The sequence below is a fragment of the Lingula anatina genome, chromosome 10 (genome assembly GCF_051362555.1).
Source record: "Lingula anatina isolate TDL-2025a chromosome 10, LinAna3.0, whole genome shotgun sequence".
Classification (NCBI taxonomy): domain Eukaryota; kingdom Metazoa; phylum Brachiopoda; class Lingulata; order Lingulida; family Lingulidae; genus Lingula; species Lingula anatina.
In genome coordinates this window covers 3,502,966-3,522,555 of record NC_141776.1, presented here as the reverse complement: position 1 = coordinate 3,522,555, position 19,590 = coordinate 3,502,966, and the positions used below count along the sequence as shown (strand labels likewise).

General features: G+C 36.2%; 3 protein-coding genes and 1 long non-coding RNA gene across 4 annotated transcripts; all 4 read right to left on the bottom strand.

Moving 5' to 3' along the window:
* Positions 1 to 1,755: 1,755 nt before the first annotated feature.
* Positions 1,756 to 3,962, bottom strand: LOC106153474 (uncharacterized). Its single transcript, XM_013527414.2, has 4 exons — positions 3,807 to 3,962; positions 3,426 to 3,467; positions 2,516 to 2,626; positions 1,756 to 2,163 (listed from the first exon to the last, which is right to left on the bottom strand). Exons 1-4 carry the CDS (start codon positions 3,898 to 3,900, stop codon positions 1,949 to 1,951), a joined length of 462 nt encoding a protein of 153 aa, XP_013382868.2. The 5' UTR covers positions 3,901 to 3,962; the 3' UTR covers positions 1,756 to 1,948.
* A 3,159-nt stretch (positions 3,963 to 7,121) lies between these two features.
* On the bottom strand, positions 7,122 to 9,226 carry LOC106153475 (uncharacterized). Its single transcript, XM_013527415.2, has 3 exons — positions 8,862 to 9,226; positions 7,755 to 7,865; positions 7,122 to 7,492 (listed from the first exon to the last, which is right to left on the bottom strand). The coding sequence occupies exons 1-3, from the start codon at positions 8,989 to 8,991 to the stop codon at positions 7,266 to 7,268; spliced, it is 468 nt and encodes a 155-aa protein (XP_013382869.1). The 5' UTR covers positions 8,992 to 9,226; the 3' UTR covers positions 7,122 to 7,265.
* A 3,336-nt stretch (positions 9,227 to 12,562) lies between these two features.
* Positions 12,563 to 18,630, bottom strand: LOC106150873 (uncharacterized). The gene is made up of 5 exons (XM_086997719.1): positions 18,303 to 18,630; positions 17,549 to 17,762; positions 17,035 to 17,188; positions 16,404 to 16,807; positions 12,563 to 13,562 (listed from the first exon to the last, which is right to left on the bottom strand). The coding sequence occupies exons 2-5, from the start codon at positions 17,754 to 17,756 to the stop codon at positions 13,390 to 13,392; spliced, it is 939 nt and encodes a 312-aa protein (XP_086853845.1). The 5' UTR covers positions 17,757 to 17,762; positions 18,303 to 18,630; the 3' UTR covers positions 12,563 to 13,389.
* Positions 14,466 to 16,222, bottom strand: LOC147759407 (uncharacterized). The gene is made up of 2 exons (XR_015331519.1): positions 15,959 to 16,222; positions 14,466 to 15,320 (listed from the first exon to the last, which is right to left on the bottom strand). It is a non-coding gene; the product is annotated as an uncharacterized LOC147759407 (long non-coding RNA).
* Positions 18,631 to 19,590: the final 960 nt, after the last annotated feature.

The following is a 19,590-nucleotide window of genomic DNA, read 5'->3' as shown; positions in this document are numbered from 1 at the left end:
GGTTCAGTTTTGTTGTAGGACATACAGGCCGTTGATACAGCGAGTAATGACCTAGCCACATATTGTCTCTGTGGTTCAAATACGGCGATTTTGATGACCAAGGTAGCTGCTCATTCCCTTGGTTCTGTAAGTTATCTGCTATTAAAAGTGCTCTGTGTGAACCGGCAATCTCATCGTGCAACCTAAAATTGTTCCTAAGGTGCCCCCTATCAAATGATGGTCAAGTGGTTCCCAGAGAATTCCTCTATTTGATCTGGTTCAGGTTTTCATCGATGACTTCCATTAGTGTTTTGGCACCAATGTGGTATCCACTCCAAATAGTGATGCTTCCAATGACCCTAGTCACTTAAAAAGTGGCACACGTCTTGTCGTAGGCCTCTTCAGGATGTCTGTAAACTCTGTTTTGACCATTTTAGCGGTACGGGTGAAATCTGACTTCAATAAAGAAAGGCACGCGATTTCAGTGTTCTACCCAAAAATGGTCAGGGTCCCCAATTCATTAGAGAAACAGACTACGCTGTTTAGCTGTTTACAGTGGCTTCCTCAGAGGTCGCCTGATATCCTAACCTGCTGAAACCATTTTGGTGTTCGCTAAGAGCCTTGAAAAAACGCGTTTTGGTGACAATTTGCCCCTCATTCAAAACGGAGTGGATGGTTTCTGTTTAATTGCAGCAGCATATCCTGAAGGACAGTGAGTCCTGTAACCTGGTGGTAAGATGTCGATACATTGGGCGTGGTCTCTGTGTAGGTGCATCAGTCTGGGCATAACCCTATAAGATTGTGCAGACCATTCCGTTTGACACAATAATCTGTCTGGCAATGTCTGTCTTTTTCGCGCCATTCTGGCACAGCTTAACAATTTTAAAAAACACTGCTTAATTCATTTTACGCACTGCAAAACAGACCGTTTGCATGCAAAATTTCAAATTCTTCGATACAGTAGTTGCCGACATATGGATACTTTTTTGACAGAACCATGCTTCATCAAAGCCAAGCTTTGACCAGCCCAAAGGAGCACCAGACAATTAAATCACTGCATATTACACAATGCAGCAGTGCAACAGACTTGGTAGTCAGTTAATTGGTAGCGACACACCTGACTTCATACTTCTCCAGTCAGATATCTTATGTGAGATCTGAGTTTTTTGAAAAAAGAAGGCATTTTTACCTAGGTATACCTTTAAAACTGAAATATTCCATATTAAATGTCAAGTCTGTACTTCCTGTGAGTTACATTCTAAGGAAGAATAAAAGGGTGTGTATAGTTCCATTGTTAATAAAAAAAAAACGGAGAAGGAAAACACAGTTTAAACTAACCTACGGAAAATCCATGGACTACATTCATCTACATTCATTAAAAGATAATTAACAAAATTCCAATAAATATAATATCTGTATGTTGGTTTTATCCTTAAAAGTTGATTGTCCGTTGATTACAGTCTGGCTTAATGTATTGGATCAGCAGATTTTTTTGTCTTTTGATGAAAGGTCTCTCTCTCTCTCTCTCTCTCTCTCTCTCTCTCTCTCTCTCTCTCTCTCTCAAGTTCTCTCTCTCTCTCTCTCTCTCTCTCTCAAGCTCTCTCTCTCTCTCTCTCTCAAGCTCTCTCTCTCTCTCTCAAGCTCTCTCTCTCTCTCTCTCTGAGAAAGGTTATTGAGGTCATTGTCTTACATAATGTTTCCTTAAAAATTGGCGAGGGATTTTGATACGATAGAAAAATGTACTTACTATACCAAGTACTAAGACAAACAAAGAAATAAGCAAATACTTTGATTAAGAGTTTATTCATTTCTCTCCATTATTTTGCCTACATTGGTTTTTTCTATTTATCTATATTCCAATTTCCAACTCTTCCAACTCTTTTACACTAAGTGACACTCAGGCGTTACGCGCGGCACAAAAGGTAAAACCATGTCGGAGGGAATGTAACTCAAATTTCAATGCTTGAATCTAACACGCCGGTGCTGCCCCAGCAATTCTGGGGGGTTCACAAACACAGCGCTTGTGGCGGTGACCAATCCCCTTGAAAGGACAGGTGGCATGGGGGATGACGTCATTGCAGAGGTTGCCACGACAGAAGCACCAGTTGGCTCCTTCTTGGCTTCCGCAGCCATCTTGACTGGCGTCGACGTTCAGGTTACCAGCGAAACAGCCTCGGTAGATAACTGAAATAGTTTCGGTGAAGATAGTATGAGGAAACTGGCTGAGCAAGACTTGAATTATTCAAAAACGTTCTGTTCCTTGTGTACAAATAGACCTTTGGAAGAAAATTGGCGTTCTCATTTTTATGCCAATCGCGGACGAATTTAACTTTTTATTCACCAAAGCGCTCGTGAAAATTTATACTGTCACTGTAAATAAAATTCCTTTAAATGTACCTTGTGCCTATCCCCTCCACAAAACCCTTCCTCTGTTTTAATAAACTGTGATTTCGATTAGCAATTTTTCTGCATTGAAAATGTACATATATTCATAATTGAAATTATATTGAAGAAAAGATAAAAATGTATTGCTTACATCCGTTCTTGTCATGGCGTGAGAAGCAAGCAGTGGAACATCTTACTGTTGACACCACGTGACTGTTTCTGTATGGGTCGGAACACTCCTTGAAAGTGTTGAAATAAGTTGCTGGAAAAGAAGATGAACGTGTAAAGGATTGACACCTGAAGTCGTGTGGAGTTTTCGTCGTCTCACGCGAGATGTGAATTCCTGAATGACGTCTCGCGTGGTTGAACGAGAGTTCTGTATACTCCTTGTTCCTTAGTTACTTTTTTGAAGTCCGTGAAACTTAGAATCAAAAACAGAGTCAGTCGTTTTAGAGTTATTTTGATTATAACAAGTGGATTTAGTAAACGTAAAACCTTAGTAAAACGTTTTACCCTAGTAAAACGATTCCGAATACTGACAGAAAATGTTATCTTAACCTCTTGCCACCTTTAAACTGCACACAACTTCAGCACTTATCGGTTTCCAGCTAATTTTAATTCTATATTACTTTCTACAATTTCAAAAATTACCAAATATCCTGCTTTACCAAAGCATTATGCCATATGTTCCGATTTTAATACATATTCTGTGTTCCGATTTTAATACATGTTGTTGTTGAGATTCTTCAATGTCACCATACATAGTAAAAAAGTCAAGATCTACTTGAGGGAGCGTCCATATTAAACTGGCAAAGCATATCAAAACTATACATACAGTATATAATAAAATGAAAATACGATACAATAAAATAAATAAATTGGTAAATAAATAATATAATAAAGAAAAAATGAAATTTACATCATGCAATATCCAACTAAAATCAGAAATGACTTTTTAGTTCTTATTTATTTATTTATTGTACATTCTGAGGTTTATCTGTCTTTTTCAAGATGAGAAAAGAATAATAAACCAAACGAAACGTGTGTATTCATGTACTTACTTATGCCGTAGGCAGCATAGTTGCAGGAATAGCAAAGAAACCCTACGATAAAGAAAACTTAAATTAAAAGTCCGTCGAATTAATAATAAACATTAGCAACCTTAAAAATCTCGCTCTCACTTTATAGAAACACAATTTCACAATACCAATATTATTGTGCATTACAGTTTAAGCATATTAAAAAAATATATATATGTATATACATTAAAAGTACAAGTTAAGGTACATTCTCTGTCGTAAATGAGAAAAGTGAATTTAAAGTCTTGTACTACGAAAAAAATATCGAAATTGCAACCAACACAAATTATGATGATTATGATTTTGCGCCTTAAATTCACCCCTTTGTTCTTTAAATTGCACTAGACTCCAAAATGATCCTACCTTCTTCTCTAGGAAGTAAGTCGACTTCCCGAAAATTAGCAGCAGCAGCAGCGCCCAAAAGGAGAAAGCAGACGATAACGCTTGGCATCACCATTTTGAAGGCGTATGATTTGCAACCTTCTCCGCGTGCGTTTTATACATGTGGGCCTACTTGTCGTCGGCAAATTCCAACACGTGCGTTTTGAATAAATTGGAGAGGAGAAAATGGGCTTGTTGTTAGATTTTTATATTTCCCTGTTCATTTTGTTTGGTGACCCCATGTCAGGGCTGCCAGGGAGTGAAAAGTTGACCTGAATGGTATTCTACGAGAGAATTTTGAGAGGGAAAGGGACAGACAGAAATTTCGAGTCCTAAAATATCGTCTACGCTTCTCGACGAGGCCATTTTTCAAAAATGGAAGCGGAAATAACTGTACTCATTACTGTGTTTTTTGTTTTTTCTCCTTCTTTTTTTTTTACCTTACCTCAAGTCAATCTTTTCCAGGACGGACAGATTTATTAATATACATGTAGGTTTAGAAGGATTAGCGGTGGTGGCAAGGGGAAATTTATTTTTCGTGTCTCATTTGTACAGCACTTCAGCAGGGTCCTTGAAATATTTGGTAAGCTAAAAGACAAACGTAAGGCGTACACCATTTATAGAAAAAGGTGTCTCAAGTTTTCCGACGTAGGATATTTTGTTTTTACTTTATAAAGGCTAATACAAGGTGGGGTGCATAACTCAACCTTTTAAATAAATGAATAAATAAATCATTTTATAAGATTAAATAAATAAACATTTTGATAATAAATAAATAAATAAATAAATAAATAAATAAATAAATAAATAAATAAATAAAATGGCTGAGTGAGCGTTTGCGTTTGTTTTGTGTTTTTGAGATCTAAGTAACTACACTGTAATCTCTGCGTCACTCTCGAAAAAAGACATAGGAACTAGTTATTTTTTACGCGTGGCAGTAAAATTATTAAAAAGATAATTAATTAAAAACCACATCTCCAAATGACTCTTTATCTGTTCTCCATCTCCATCTCCTCGTCTTTACAGTAGGATCATAACCATCCGTAATTCTTCCGTAGCAAGTGATTTACAGGTGGAAGTCATCGGAAATGTTACATTTTCAGTCACCAGAAATAAAATGCGCGTGCGACAAATGCTCAATGCCAGCTTCAGTGACATATACTCCGTAATTTCTTATTTGTCAAACGGAACTTGCAAATAGTGGGGTTTCTAAAGACGATAAATCTGGCGCGGTCAAAGAAGTAGAGTAATAGTGACATTGAAGATCATAAAAAAAAAAAAAAAAAAAAAAAAATTAATAAACGTCGCCACAAACGCCAGACTGCCATAATAATCAATTCTTAATGTCATGAGGAGGTAAAAGATAAATGAAATACGTAAAAATCATTTATCAGAATTATGTCTTTCAGGTTTCAATGTAAAATAGCTACGTATAGCTGAAAAACTATTTATTATATTAATGCGTTTTCCCTTTCCAAGAAAAGACACACTGTCATACAATCCTCCATAAAAAGTGGCATGTTATAAAAGATTTAACGGAAACGGTCGCCAAGTAGAATAATGGCGTCATTGAAGATCACCAGACGAAGATTAAGAAATGTCCTCACAAATGCCAGAACACAAAAATAAATCAAAATCTAGTGTCATAACAAGGAAACAGATAAGCGATAACCTTCACGAAAAACGTAAAATTCATTACTCACCAAACTAATGTATATGTATATCAGTATATCAGATTAAAAAAGAAATAAAACAAAAAGGCATCATTGTATTCATATCATATTGTCTACATAACCTACCGAGTCGTGGTTAAAATAAAGAATGGACCTTCTACTGAACTTTTCAGGGAAGCTGACGACTTTGCCATCCCACTGCGATGATTTCAGATGCTCCACCGAGGATCACACGGAGTAGCCTTACTAAGATTATTTTTTATATCGAGCAGTTAACTATAGAGATACATCTGCATTGAGTGACCGTCACTTTTTTTTTTGGGAGAGGGGGGGGGCATTATCCTAGAAACTGAATGTCTTAGAAAGGATGTGAAGGTGCGGCTACATGAGAGGATAAAGGGGGGGGGGGGGGGAGGATGGTGGTGGGGTGGGTGGTGGGGGAGGTTACTCTTTAAAGCGCCAGTACAGGGGACAGGGTGATTAGAAAATCGTCAGCGCAGACGATCAGTGCAAGAAGGTTGAGATAAGTTCCAGCTGCATTCTTCATTTGACCTAGTGTAATATAGCGCGACGGCACTTGTTTCCGATAAGGTATCCCAACATGGCTAATGCGAATAATGTAAGTCCTTTTTTTTAGATTAAAAGAATAATTTATTGTATTTGTATGCTTTGTTTTTCCAAGGAAAGATATATCGTCAAACAATTTTGATTTAGTATTGTTTTGATTGAAAAAATAACAACATTTTAAATGATTTATTTTCCAAATCATCGTAATAAGGCGGATAAAAAGGATTGTAAAGAGGCATTGCTACAATCAATTTGTCAATAACAGATCAGCAGGTCATTATCTTAATTTTTTAATTGATCATTAAGATGAATTCTTGATTATTTGATGGATTGAGTCGATCAACGTTCTTACTGAGGAATTTCCCCAAAGGTGCTCAGGTAACACCGAGACAGGCCACACTCAAGTGATCGAGTCTACAACTATAAGAATAATTTTGCATGGTAAAAATTTACATTGCACTGAAGAAAATGCAAAATCTTTGAAGGAATATATATATAATTCATCAAAACACTGTGCTTTCTAACCTTAAGCGGGTGCTATTGCTAGACAATGTTCAATCTGGTGATCCATTCAATAAATTTTAAAGTTTTTAATTTTTAAGTTAAGAAGTATAAGGGGGTTTGATACGTTAGAAAGGCCTACGAACATGTTGCAGAAAATCTTGTTCCCGTTTCTTTTTTGTGAAAGGCTAATTTTAATATTGGTAAAAAAAAAAACAAATAAATAAATAAACACATTAGTCGTTTAATTTATAAACCTGCTTGTTTATGCGAAAAGGATGGCCAAGCGTTAACTGTTAATTTCATTGCTTTAAAAATTGGTGTTAGATAGTGATTCTACCATCTTGACAATATCGCAACTTTGAGTGTGATCGAGATAACACGGAGACAATTTGATCAAGGCCGATTTTCAATGATATATATATATATATATATATATATATATAATATTTCCTCTGTATTTGCAATGTTAGTACATGTCTTTGATGAAATAAACACCCCAAATATTTACTGAAGAAGAGTTCACAGATAAAAAAGGCAACACAGAATCTTGCATTTTGTTTCTTTACTTTTGTTTGCACCAAAATTCAAATCGTAACAATCAAAATTCAGTCATCGACAATTGGGATTAAAACCAAATTTACGTGGAACATTCTGCAAGCCGAAGAACGAGAAAAGTCGCGACGCAGGGTGAGGGCAATCACTTTGCAAGGGCAAGCAAACATAGAACACCACTGCAAACAGGTGGCTTCGTCATACAACGCTTATGACGTCTACCTATTCCCGCCAAGGGACAGGTAGGGTGTGGGATCTCGTCGTTGCACAAACGACTGCGGCAAAAACACCAGTTAGCACCGGCCTGGTTACCGCAGCCATCAAGGCTGGCATCAACTCCGTGATTCCCGCCAAAACAGCCTCGGTAGATGACTAGAATAGAGAGAGAGAGAGAGTGACTTCAAGTAGACCTTATATGATTTCTACTAAATAGAATATGTAGATTCCAAACGATTCGTTCTAATTTTGCAGCTATTCAAGCTACATCGGCCTTACGACCGTCGGGGGATTGACTTTTGTCCACTTTAACCACCTTCAAAAATTGGGCTGTTGGGTCGGTATTCTTTATTATTATTATTATAATTATTATAATAATTATTATAATTGTATTCTAAGATAAAGTTTGAATACTCACATCCGTTTTTGTCGTGTCTTGCAAAGCAGGCCGTGTGGCACTCCACCTTTGCCAGCAGATAACCAAATCTAGCCGGATCCTCACACGCCCTGAAGGTGGTGCTATATTTACCTGTGTATACAATTTCAGAGATAAATTGAAAATAATTTCATGAAGCTTAACAAAAACACTTATGTGGGCGCGCGCGAGCGTGCACACACACACACACACACACACACACACACACACACACCCCGAATGTAACCATATCAAAGACAAGCCGATCCAGTGTGGAGTGGAAATTTAAACTGCCGTTTCTCTGACCGTGTTACTGTTTTCTCCGGCTCATAAACAAGACACACACGTATGTATCTCTTTAAGAAGAAAAATTCCACATCAACATAATTATTCTATAAGGTTCATGCCACTAAAATTACACAAAATTAGACATGATTTTCTTGAAGATGAAGGCAAACGATTTGATTAAGTCGGAGAAAGAATAGTTATAATCAGCCATGAAAGATAAAATTTCTTATGGTGACTTGTGACTTGTCATGTACAATCGAATTAACAAAAAAATCATATATAAAGGCGACTTTCTTTGCAACCCAGGTGTCTGACAGCGAACCGGAAGCATGGTGCACGGAATTTAGACACTCTTGCTTAAAATGATGAAATGTTTCGGAAATTAGAGATAAAATTATTGTTTTAAAGTTCACTGTGAAAAAAAAGGGGAAAAAACTTTAATTTTGCTGGCTTGCAATATTGACAAGTTAACAATTTTCAAGTTACGAAAGTGAACGGAATCGCACCTGCGATTTTATCTTGGAATTGTGCATTATTTTAGAAATATTTCGATTAAATGAGAGAAAGAAAACGCATCAACGCACGGTTATATACTTTAAGAATTGAAACATGTAATAATAATAATAATAATAATAATAATAATAATAATAATAATAATAACGAAACCGCCATGCATTTATAAACGATTTAGGTCTTCATGAAAACGCCATTGACACTTAATTACCGACACGATCTATCTAATCATCTGCATACAAGTACCTACCAGTGATTAACAAACTGCAAAAAGAATCGGAGTACAAAAGTGGCTGATTAAACACTTACCGTTGCCATATGCAGTATTCTTGTAGTTACAGGAATAACATGTGAGAGCCGGTTTTCTTCTATACACATCTGGTACCAAACATACTGCCAGAGCAACAAGGCACACGCCGATGAGAACACGTAGCATCATGGTTGATGAACTGACCGTGAATGGGGGTAGATTTTATTGCCGGGAATTTATACCAGTCGTTGCGTCCACTTTGCTATTCTGTCCACGGTCTGAAACTGGCCGAGCACAGCGTTATCAGAATGTTAATTGTCTTGGGTACAAATTAAGATTGCCTTAAGCAATGTTCGCAACATGGTTAAAATGAGAAATTGAACTGCACTATGAATAGAAATGAAAGACTAATTAGAAATTGGCATATGACCATGAGTCCAAGTAAAATTCCCAACAGTTCAAGAGTACATGTTCGTAACAGCATAAAAAGTTAAGCCTATACCATGGGCTGCATTGAAGACAAAATTACTCGAAAATACTTGTTAGTTTTCATTGCAGGTGCGTGTATACGTATGGAGATCATGTACATTTATATGCTGTCCTACGCCAATGCAGGTGGTCATGTTTTGTCGGTGTTGGTTTTTCTGCTTTAATGGTCCCCGACAAGTCGTAATAAAAGTTCCTCCGAAATGTTGATAAAGAAATATATTATTTGAGAAGGAAATATGTGCTTATAGTTCCAACTTAGTCAGTGCCTTCTGATCTTCAAAAATATTCACTCTCTCTTTCGGATGTCTACCCTCTTGAATTCAATGTCTCTCTATTTCACTCTGTATACATGTACGCTGGCTATTTCTTTTTAAACTTTCATCGATTTACGTCGTAGTTTATTTTGCTTATGCTAAGCCGCCGTATTTATTCTTTTGCCAATTCCATTCCTTCAGTTATTTATTGGTGTGCTTCAGGTAAAACACTTCACATGTCTACATCATCACAACAGACTGAGGGAGACGAGACAAGTCTACAGATCTGACCCTTTGTTAAACTATAATCTATTAAAAGAACCAGTGGCGTCTTTTGTTATACTTCAAGGTGAAAACACAGCGGATTCTCCTGTTATAACTTGTTCATACCCTAGGGCGGACGATGTTATCACTGTTTACGACATATTAATAACCTGGCTGTGCATAACACAGTTGGGGGGTGGGGTGGGGGTGGGGGGCGTTTGATTAAAAAGATTTACTTGCGTTTTTTTTTTAGAAAAAAACATATACTATACTCTAATTTTTAAAATATAATCGCAATATCGGTCGTTTCAATCAGTTATTCCTAATTTCTTTACTTGGGTCTGAAAATGAGGGGCGTCGTTCGCCAAAGGAAGAAAAATGAACTCTTTCACGGACCTTGTCAAAGTAGTTCTGCTTCTCATGGAGGGGAATCTTTTTTAAGTTCTTTATTAGCAGATTGATAAACGTAATGATCATTTGCTAAAGATGCCAAAGAAAACGGATAACTTGCTTGAAATCATTTCCCCTTACGTATGAATAAATTTGCGCTGTTCTAGCTTTCATAAAAAAAAAAAAAAAAAAAAAAAAAAAAAAAAAAAAAAAACTGAGTGTATTGTGAGAAAGTAGAGGCATGTCAACAGATCTGACCCTTTGTCAAACTATAACCCATTAAAAGGACCAGTGGCGTCTTCTGTCATGTTTCCAGGCGAAAGTACAAGGCTTCTCTTGTTACAACTTGTTCATACCCAAAGGCAGACGATGTTATCACTGTTTACGATATTTTTATAACCTGCCGGTACTCGTTTACGGTGTTTAGACAGGTATTTAGCCTCGGGAGGTGCAGAGGGGGGTATGGTGTTTTTATTTATTTTTTTAAATTAATTTGTGTGTGTGTGTATATACTTTCATTCCTTTTGAAGAAACAGACATTGATATATTGCATAGTTTAAGAAATCATCGCAATATCAATCGCTACAAACAGCTATTCATTAAAAAATTATTTGTCTAAGATTTGGGTCTAAAATAAGATGTGTCGTTCGTCAAAATAGGAAGAAGAAGAAATCCTTCACGGATATTGTCAAAGTAGATCTATATGCTACTTATGAACGAATACCTGTTTAAAAAAACTGATTTATCAGATCAATGAAAACGCCGGTCATTTGCTAATGATGTAAAAGAAAACTGATAATTTTCTCGAAATCATTTTCCTTTCTCATGAATAACGTGCGACTAGTACAGTTTCTCTTTGCTTTAAAAAACATGTTGCTTAATAAAAGATACAAACAAGCGACAAATAACTACAAATCACCAATTCGTGCATTGAACACTGACGGATACATGGTTATCCTACGGGAAGATCACAAGGGTAATTTTTATGATGTAAAAGAAAACTGATAATTTTCTCGAAATCATTTTCCTTTCTCATGAATAACGTGCGACTAGTACAGTTTCTCTTTGCTTTAAAAACATGTTGCTTAATAAAAGATACAAACAAGCGACAAATAACTACAAATCACCAATTCGTGCATTGAACACTGACGGATACATGGTTATCCTACGGGAAGATCACAAGGGTAATTTTTATAAGGGTGGTCAGTTCTACTGTTTTATGAAAAACGGCCAAGTAAATGGCACTAAGGTAAATAAAATGACGTTTATAGCTGAAAACAATTCCTGTCAAGAGAATTCATGTCAACGGTATTCTGCAAAATTACATCGCGTCTCTATTTGGGAACTATTCCTGCGCACAGCGACTATTTGGCTTGGCCGCTTTTTCTTTGGTCCAGAGACAATTGTGTATACCCAGTACACCTAACGTTACTGTAACAGTCTCCCGGCTCTACTCGGCACTGGCGGTATCTGGGACGTATTCGATATTTATAGACCGTAGAGGTTCTGGAATTTTGGTGGTTACCAGCGCGTATAAATACCAATAGCCACAATATTGGTCTAGAGCCAATTGCGTATACACCGAACTTTTTTTACTGTTACAGCGCCCAGGCGGAACTAGGTTCTGACGGTACCTGTACGATATTTGTACACTGTAGAGATTTTGGACTAAAGATAGTAAAAATCCCAATAAACACCAAAAGCCACAACATTTGCAACGCAATTTTATTTTTCCAAATGTACAATCAAAAATTGGAGAAACAAAAAAGGGGAGAAACAAGATTTAAAAAATAAACAAACTGACTTGTTTCGTCTTTCGCCATCCGTCAAGAGCGAAACGTAGCAGTATTTCCATGTCCAGATCTGGTCAAAGGTCGTCAAGGTTTACTAATATTGCTGCCTTTCATGTACCCATTCACGACGCTTAGAAAAAGATAACATTACGTGTGCAAAAGGGGGGGGGGGGGGGGGGAAGGCCGAGCTGGAGGGCGTGAGATCGTGAAACATATCAAGGATTGAATTATATACGTTTTCCACCAAACTATCAACTGTGAGTACCTTCTTGCTACATGTAGGTTCGTTTTTATGATTAATCAGAACAAGAGACATCCGATATAATATAAAACATAGGAATATTATTGATGTCATATCGAAGACATCGAAGATATGGCACATCTGCAGACATTAAATAAATATGTTCAAATAAATAAAGTGAATTGCGTATAGGTACATGTGTAAGTAGGTTTCAATTAAAACATGTGTAAGTAGGTTTCAACTAAAACAGAAAAAAACGTATTATATGAAACTTATCTATATAATGAAATGCCTTTAAATGTCCTAAAAGGACACAGCATTTGAAAAAAAAAAAAAAAAAACAAATTTGTGCTACATCCACCGTACAGATAGACTGATTCTTAAACTGATACAGTATAATATTTTTTTTAAAATTACCATTCAATCTTCATCTGCATATATATAGGTAATATGATTGTCTCTTTCTTCGCCGTATATCTGAGGATATGTTAGTCCAGTTGGTGCAGTTTCATTCTTTGAAATCTCTTTTGGATTTTCTTGTCAATCGTCAACATCTTCCTAAATATGTATTTGTCTTCCACATCTAACAATTTTTATGAGTGTAATGAATCAAAACACACTTGTGACATCCTATAACACTATAACAACAGTCTAGATTAAAAAAATCGGAGAGACAACCACCTTGCTTACTTAGAATAAAAAGTACAGGCACTGTCACACATAGTGCATAGCACTAACGGAGAAGAAAAATACGCATACTCAGACAAGCGCAATAGGTTCGTAACACTTAGGTCGCATATGCCGGCAATCGTTGGCGTACATTCACATACCCGTAGAAAAACAAACTGTTTTGTGCATGTTCAATAACATGCAATTTCATCATGCAGCCTGTATCGTCATATTAATACAGCGGAAACAGACGTTCCAAGATGTGCGTATAATCTATGTCCCATACGATACTCATAGGTAGGGCTTTACGCCAAATGTGAAAGAGCCATAATGACAAAAATATTATCCCAAAATGGGCGTGGTGCTTACAGTGTACATTGTTCATTAGAAACACAAATTTAAAACACGCCTCATCAGAATTACAATATTCTTCAAAATTCAAATTTCTTCCAGCAAGCAATAGCAAGATACATATTCTATGTTAGAGTTAATCAGAAAGTGATGTGGCCTCCAATTTTGCCCGCAGTTGCCTGATTAATGCACTTGAATCTTCAAGTCGCTGACTTTTTTTTTGGAGCTCCATCTTATGTCTTTCTACCTCTTGCTTCATACTTTCATACCCAGTGCGAAGTTTGCCATAGGGCGGGTCGGCTGTTGAGCCTAGAAATATAAAATATGTATACGCTATAACCTAATAAGGTCGCGCGACAAGGTTATTTTCAGTTGCACCCTGGATTACGCACGCTTGCTCCGCAAGGTGTCGCCTGTGGCGGGGGGGGCAACACAGCCCATATGGTTACTGTGGCGAAGGTGACAGGTACTTCCAAAAAACATTTTTTCATAATTGTCATTTTTTCCTCATTCTATTCACGAATTTGATATTTACGGCAATGGAAAATGTGGCACCGGCAAAAGTGAATCTACAATGTAGGTGCGTTGACAGGCCACACAGGTGTCCCCAATTAACCGCCGCCAGAGAAGAGACCCCAAGCATTAAACAACACAACCTGTAGGTATTGGAAATTTGGTTAAAGCTAAGCAACTGAGGCTTTATTAGATTTGGGCAGAAATCGAGGGGAATGTCCAGTGACATGCCAAACCCCTAAGTTCCAGTCTTGGCCCTTGACACCAGTAACGCACCCCTTAGTCAAGAATCTGAACAAATCAATGTTGGGCAGGTATGCTCTATTTTCTACAGGCGTTTTGTGATTTTATCAACTTGATTGTCAAGTGCCAGACCTTTTGCTCCCAGGTACAAGTAGCAAACTTTATCAGATAACAATCTGACACTAACCATTCTGCACTAACAGCGCTGTAAACCCAGTTATTAATGGTGTCATCTTTACCTGTATCTTTACCGGTATTATGACAGTGGTATGTTTGATACATTTGAGTAAGGAAATATGCTTAAATTCACTTATAATACATAACAGGTTGATACGTTAGCATCAACCTGTTAATAAAAACTTGGAAACTTTCAATGTTATTGCACAATAACAGTATAATGATGGGAGATGTTATGATTAAATGCTTAGGAGAATAATAAAAACAGATTATGTGAAATATAAAATGAATTGATTTTATTTGGGTTATTTATTTCAAACCAATTAATTATCAAACATGAAGCTTATTTTTAGAAACATTCGCAGATATACTATGAAATATAACCCTGCTGGTACACATTCTACAGTTCTAAAATGCAAATACCAAGTACATGTTCCTTTCACACACCACTGTTTAGATGTGAATAATCATCTGTATATAGCAGTAAAAAAATCACAAGAAATGTGTAAGCAAGATATTTCTACAAGTAACCTCATTAATCAGTCAGGCAACCTCATAATGCACCCAATAAATGTGGAAATTTGAGCCAGAGAAATTCTACATACAGGCATGACAGATTTACCATATATTGCCACCAACCCTTAACTGAATGGGCATAGAAAGAACAAAATGAGTCTCCTTCCCATTAAAAATGAAAAATAAAAATAAATAAAAAAACAGATACTGTCATTCTTAATACTGAAAAACAATGGCACTTTGCAGCCTCCACTGCTTCACTATTTGCAAACAATGTTCTAGTCACTGTAACTGTGTACTTTTGATGAGGCATAGATGCAAGAATAACTCCTTTGAAGTATATTGTGAAGGTCTCTTTTGTCATAAATCTGCCACGTATAACCTGAATGTACATATTGCAATTCACACCGCAGCAGCTTGTCTTAGTAAGGACTCAACCTGTTGAAAACTTGAGGCACAGCTTCAGGGACAAGATCACACCATCTATCCTTGCTGTGATGATGGATCTACTAGTACATTATCTATGTCTTGTCCTCCTGGTTTCTCTAATACCATTTCCCCTGATCTATGCTCACATCAATCTCTACAGCTTTACCAACTGCTACACAGTTTTTACATCTGAAAGTATAAAGCAAAAATTGTAATAAAGCACTATCAATTTACTTGTTAGATATTGATTTGAGGGCAAGAGAAAAAGGCAGAAACCTCATATCATAATCAAGATAATTGAAAATCAAATAATGCATAATCAAATAGCTTTAATTGTATATACTACTGATGATTTAATCTTTTAAACTTAGCATAAATTTCTCTTGTTAAAGCATAGCCACTTTATCAAAATGGGCTTGAACAAATAATAATAATAATAATGAAAATAATAATAAACAACCTGCACACAAGATGGAACATGGAGGTCAACTGCCACAAAATAAGGTGATTTGTACTTGGTAGCCTGAGAAATAGTATCAGGTATTAATTTAAGCAGTAAATTGAGTAATAATACCGCAGAGTTAACAATGACACAAGCATACGGTGTTATGTAACAAAATTCATGCATTACTTGCTGTGGCAGTGTCCTCCTCAACCTATCGTGCACCGCAGGTTTCAATCAATGTCATCAAAAATTTTATTGTTGTTAGTTTGATCTATGTATCTGCTATTCAAATAATATCGTTTGGAAAATAACTAACTGATTTAATTTTGCTTTTGCAACATGAAATTATCATTAACTTTGCCGGTTCACGTGTAAACAGTACCTTGCAATCAGTGCTGCTCTTTTCTCCCCAACTCGCCACTGACAGGCTAACCACATCGTTTCAAAACAACGTTGGTATTCTCCTTTACTTTTGGTGTTGGCAGTTTCATCCCGGGGACATCGTTTTCGGTTAAAAACAACGTATCGTTTTCACCCATCTATGCATTGCTCCTGTACAAAATGGCCGCTTGTTGCCCCCCCAAGGGAAAAATCGTAGCACGTGGGTAGTTATGCAAGACCTGTGACGTATAACGCGCGCATCGTTATTAGAATGATAGTCAGGTGGTAAATTATGGAACATGGTGCATTTCTAGTACAAGAGGCCCCTCAATAGAAGCATTGCAGCATTTTAGCGTTAACAAAGTTTGATTTGTTTAGTTGCTGTTTCAATTAATAATGTAGGGAAATAAAACCCATGAGATAAAGACTTCTAGAGAGAAAAATACCTTCAATAGCTTTGACCAATGTGGGAATAAAATCTTGGCTATCAGCAAGGATAAACTTTTTGACTTTGTAAGCACTTGGCAGATCTGACGGTTTGAAGCCCAAAAGAACAGGGATCACCGAATAACCTTCCGTGTCTTTTGCCTTGACCTCGGCCACATCTCGTTCATGCTGGCACCACGTGCTTTTCATAAAGTTCTCAGACACCATGACTACAGTACACCTGGACAATTCCACGGCGTCTTCTATGCAAGATAATATGCTTCTTCCGGGTAGGAAATCACGTGGTGCATAACAACAACGGATATCACGTGACTCGAGCAGCTCCAAAACTTCTTCGACTTTAGGTTTATCCTCACCGCTGTGAATCAGGAACGCATCATATTGGAAGGATTCATGCTCCATGCTAGGGTAATAAAATAAGTTTTAATGAAATAATAAGTGTCACAGCTGAGGTTGGCCAGTTTTTTTTACTTCAGTATTCGCTTGTAAGATATGAACTTACCCGCTATAAATATTTCATGAAGACTTACTTACTCTCAGATGTGAGAGATGTATATCACATACGCCAAAATTCTTCTCTGCTGTAGAAATGTGGAACATATTAAATGCTAAGTATGGTTTATAGCATACCTGATTTCCTGGCTCTGTGCTTCTAACGCAGGTATTGGAAGCTCTTGGAACATAAACTGGGCTGTTGAAAGATCTTCACGGAGACTTTCGTATCGTTTCCAAGACATATCTGTGATCACCTTGGCAACGTTAGCATAACGTTCTGCAGCAATAACTGAAATATAATTGGAAGTTTTTATTGCGTTTACATGTCGAGTCATTATAATGAAGAACCCCACGTCCACCAACAGCGCTTTTACTGTCAAAAATTAACAAGATAAATATGTAGTTGGCGGAAGAAAAAGAACTAGTTATATATAAACTAAACTTTTCTTTAGGTACAATATTACTCTGATGACCATAAACATGCCAGCGTAACGGAGTATCGAAATAAGCACAGTCGGTGTTTGAATATATAAATAATTGCTGAAATACCGTTCAAAACATTGAAATAAGATTCACAGAACAAACAAAAAAGAAGACAAAGTCGCAAAGTTATTCATACATAATTTGTATTTATTCAGAGTAAACTCACCACAAAGCTTCTCTCGTCCTTGAGCTGTAAGTCCAGCTTTTATTCCTTGAATAGTTTTGAATTTTTTTGAATGTGCCCATTTTTTCAACCGCTGCATTTTTTGCTTTTGAACTTCAACAGGAAAAATATTAATAATCCTATCGGTGGGCAGAAAAAAGTCATCAAGGCTCATCTCGGCAGAGACATGCTCCAACGTCCTAGTTATCATGAATTTCTGAAAAAACAAAATGTTGCATAATTTTTGTCTTATAAACGTCAAACATTTGCTTATTTATTTCTTTGAATTGTTTTTTTATTAATGTCTTGAAAAATGCCTCGGAATACACAACCTCGGACCGTGGATAATGACTTTATTTCTTAATACATATATCACAATTAAAAGGAACCGGATCAATCTGAAGGAAGCATAATTATTTTAGCGGGATATAAATGGGATTGACTAGGTGTGCCCTCACTAGATGATAAGACAAAAAATTGGATTGATATTAGAAATAAAGCCTTGTAATATCATCCATATTACAGAAATGTTCTAAGCCAGTGAGGTTTTAGACCCGTTGGATGGCAGTCAAGGCGGTTACATGTAGGTCGTATGGTTACACATGCAGTATTAAACGCCCAAACGAACCTACCAATTCAAATGGTTAGCAAGACAAATACAAATATTAATTTACGATATGTGTCGATTTAATGATGTTACATAACCATTATTATATTTAATGTTATATACTTAATTGTATGCTGTGCGTTAGCCTACCCGGATTTGATCACTTTCAAATTTCCTTAACAGCAAGCATAGAACATCATAACCAGCTTCCTGTGCAAGATCACTGGGCTTCAAGCCGAACTAAAACCAAAGAAACTGATTTATTCAACACGTTTTATTCAATGGCCATTGCGTTAAGAATAACAGTACAACAGAGCATCAACATTAGTATGATAATACCATTATTTATCCTTTTCATAATTGGGTGTAAATGGGACTATTTTAGTTATTCATCCGAACTTTATTGACACCTCCTAAAAGAACCACAACTTATCTTTTTCAAACATATTGATTTAATATTTTAATTAAAGGGATAATAACTCTTCGTTTTGGAAAAAAAATACTGGAGTAAACAACGATTTCCCCATAATTACCAATGGTTAATGAATCCATTTTTACATTCAAAGTTAGCCCATGTTTTTATTTTTCTAAAAAGTCTTTTTGTTATAATCTCTTAAGTATAGCTATCAATGGAGGTCACTTGGTTTAAAGACAAGCTCAGATATCAGAATAACAGCTATAACTGTCCTTTTTTTATTTTTTTTATTTATTTTTTTTAATGCGTTTATTCACTCAAAGAAAAAAAAAAAGAAAATATACATATATAATGAAATATTTAAACAGATAATCAAAGATTGAATGCATGTAAAACAAAGCTGATGATAATTACGGTAATTAAATACTAATAGATAAATAAAAAGAGCGTAAATATATAGAAATACTCTCACTCACTCATCCATCCATGCATACTACGCGTGAGCTACATATCGGCAACTATAACATATTTAATGAAATGTTTAGACAGATAATCAAAGATTAAATGCATATAATACTGATGGCAATTACGGTAATTAAATACTGAAAAATAAAAAAGAACATAAATATATAGACATACTTTCACTCACTCATCCATCCATACATACTACACGTATACATGCTTGTTGTGAACTACATAACGGCAACTATAGCGTACTAGAGGTGAAAATTTTAACACGTTATGGTAGGAATGCGTTTCCATTTTGTATTAAACCTATCTTCTTTTCCTGTCTTTATAGCAATGTATTTTTCTATTTTCTTCTTCTGGCTAAGAAAATGCAGAAACAGTTCAAAATCATAGACTGATGGATTTTCTGAATTTTTGTTTATGAATTGTTTAGCCACAATAATACAGAAATTTAAAGCTTTTACGCGCTGGTCGCTTGACAGACACCCGTACATTATAGTTTTTTCATTTTTTCTGAAGTGTATGGTATTATTCGGAATGTTCCAACAGTTTTCA

Bases quoted from the DNA above. Each gene is read 5' to 3' on its own strand.
- LOC106153475 (XM_013527415.2), bottom strand. From the start codon at position 8,991: ATGATGCTACGTGTTCTCATCGGCGTGTGCCTTGTTGCTCTGGCAGTA. The intron at 7,866-8,861 runs GTAAGTGTTTAA...TTGTATACACAG, and splicing joins GAATACTGCATATGGCAACG to GTAAATATAGCACCACCTTC. The intron at 7,493-7,754 runs GTGAGTATTCAA...TCTCTATTCTAG, and splicing joins AAGACACGACAAAAACGGAT to TCATCTACCGAGGCTGTTTT.
- LOC106150873 (XM_086997719.1), bottom strand. From the start codon at position 17,756: ATGATAACTAGGACGTTGGAGCATGTCTCTGCCGAGATGAGCCTTGAT. The intron at 17,189-17,548 runs GTGAGTTTACTC...ATTATATTTCAG, and splicing joins AGGACGAGAGAAGCTTTGTG to TTATTGCTGCAGAACGTTAT. The intron at 16,808-17,034 runs GTATGCTATAAA...TTATTACCCTAG, and splicing joins GCACAGAGCCAGGAAATCAG to CATGGAGCATGAATCCTTCC.
- LOC106153474 (XM_013527414.2), bottom strand. From the start codon at position 3,900: ATGGTGATGCCAAGCGTTATCGTCTGCTTTCTCCTTTTGGGCGCTGCT. The intron at 3,468-3,806 runs GTAGGATCATTT...TCTTTATCGTAG, and splicing joins CTTACTTCCTAGAGAAGAAG to GGTTTCTTTGCTATTCCTGC. The intron at 2,164-2,515 runs GTAAGCAATACA...AAACTATTTCAG, and splicing joins ACGCCATGACAAGAACGGAT to TTATCTACCGAGGCTGTTTC.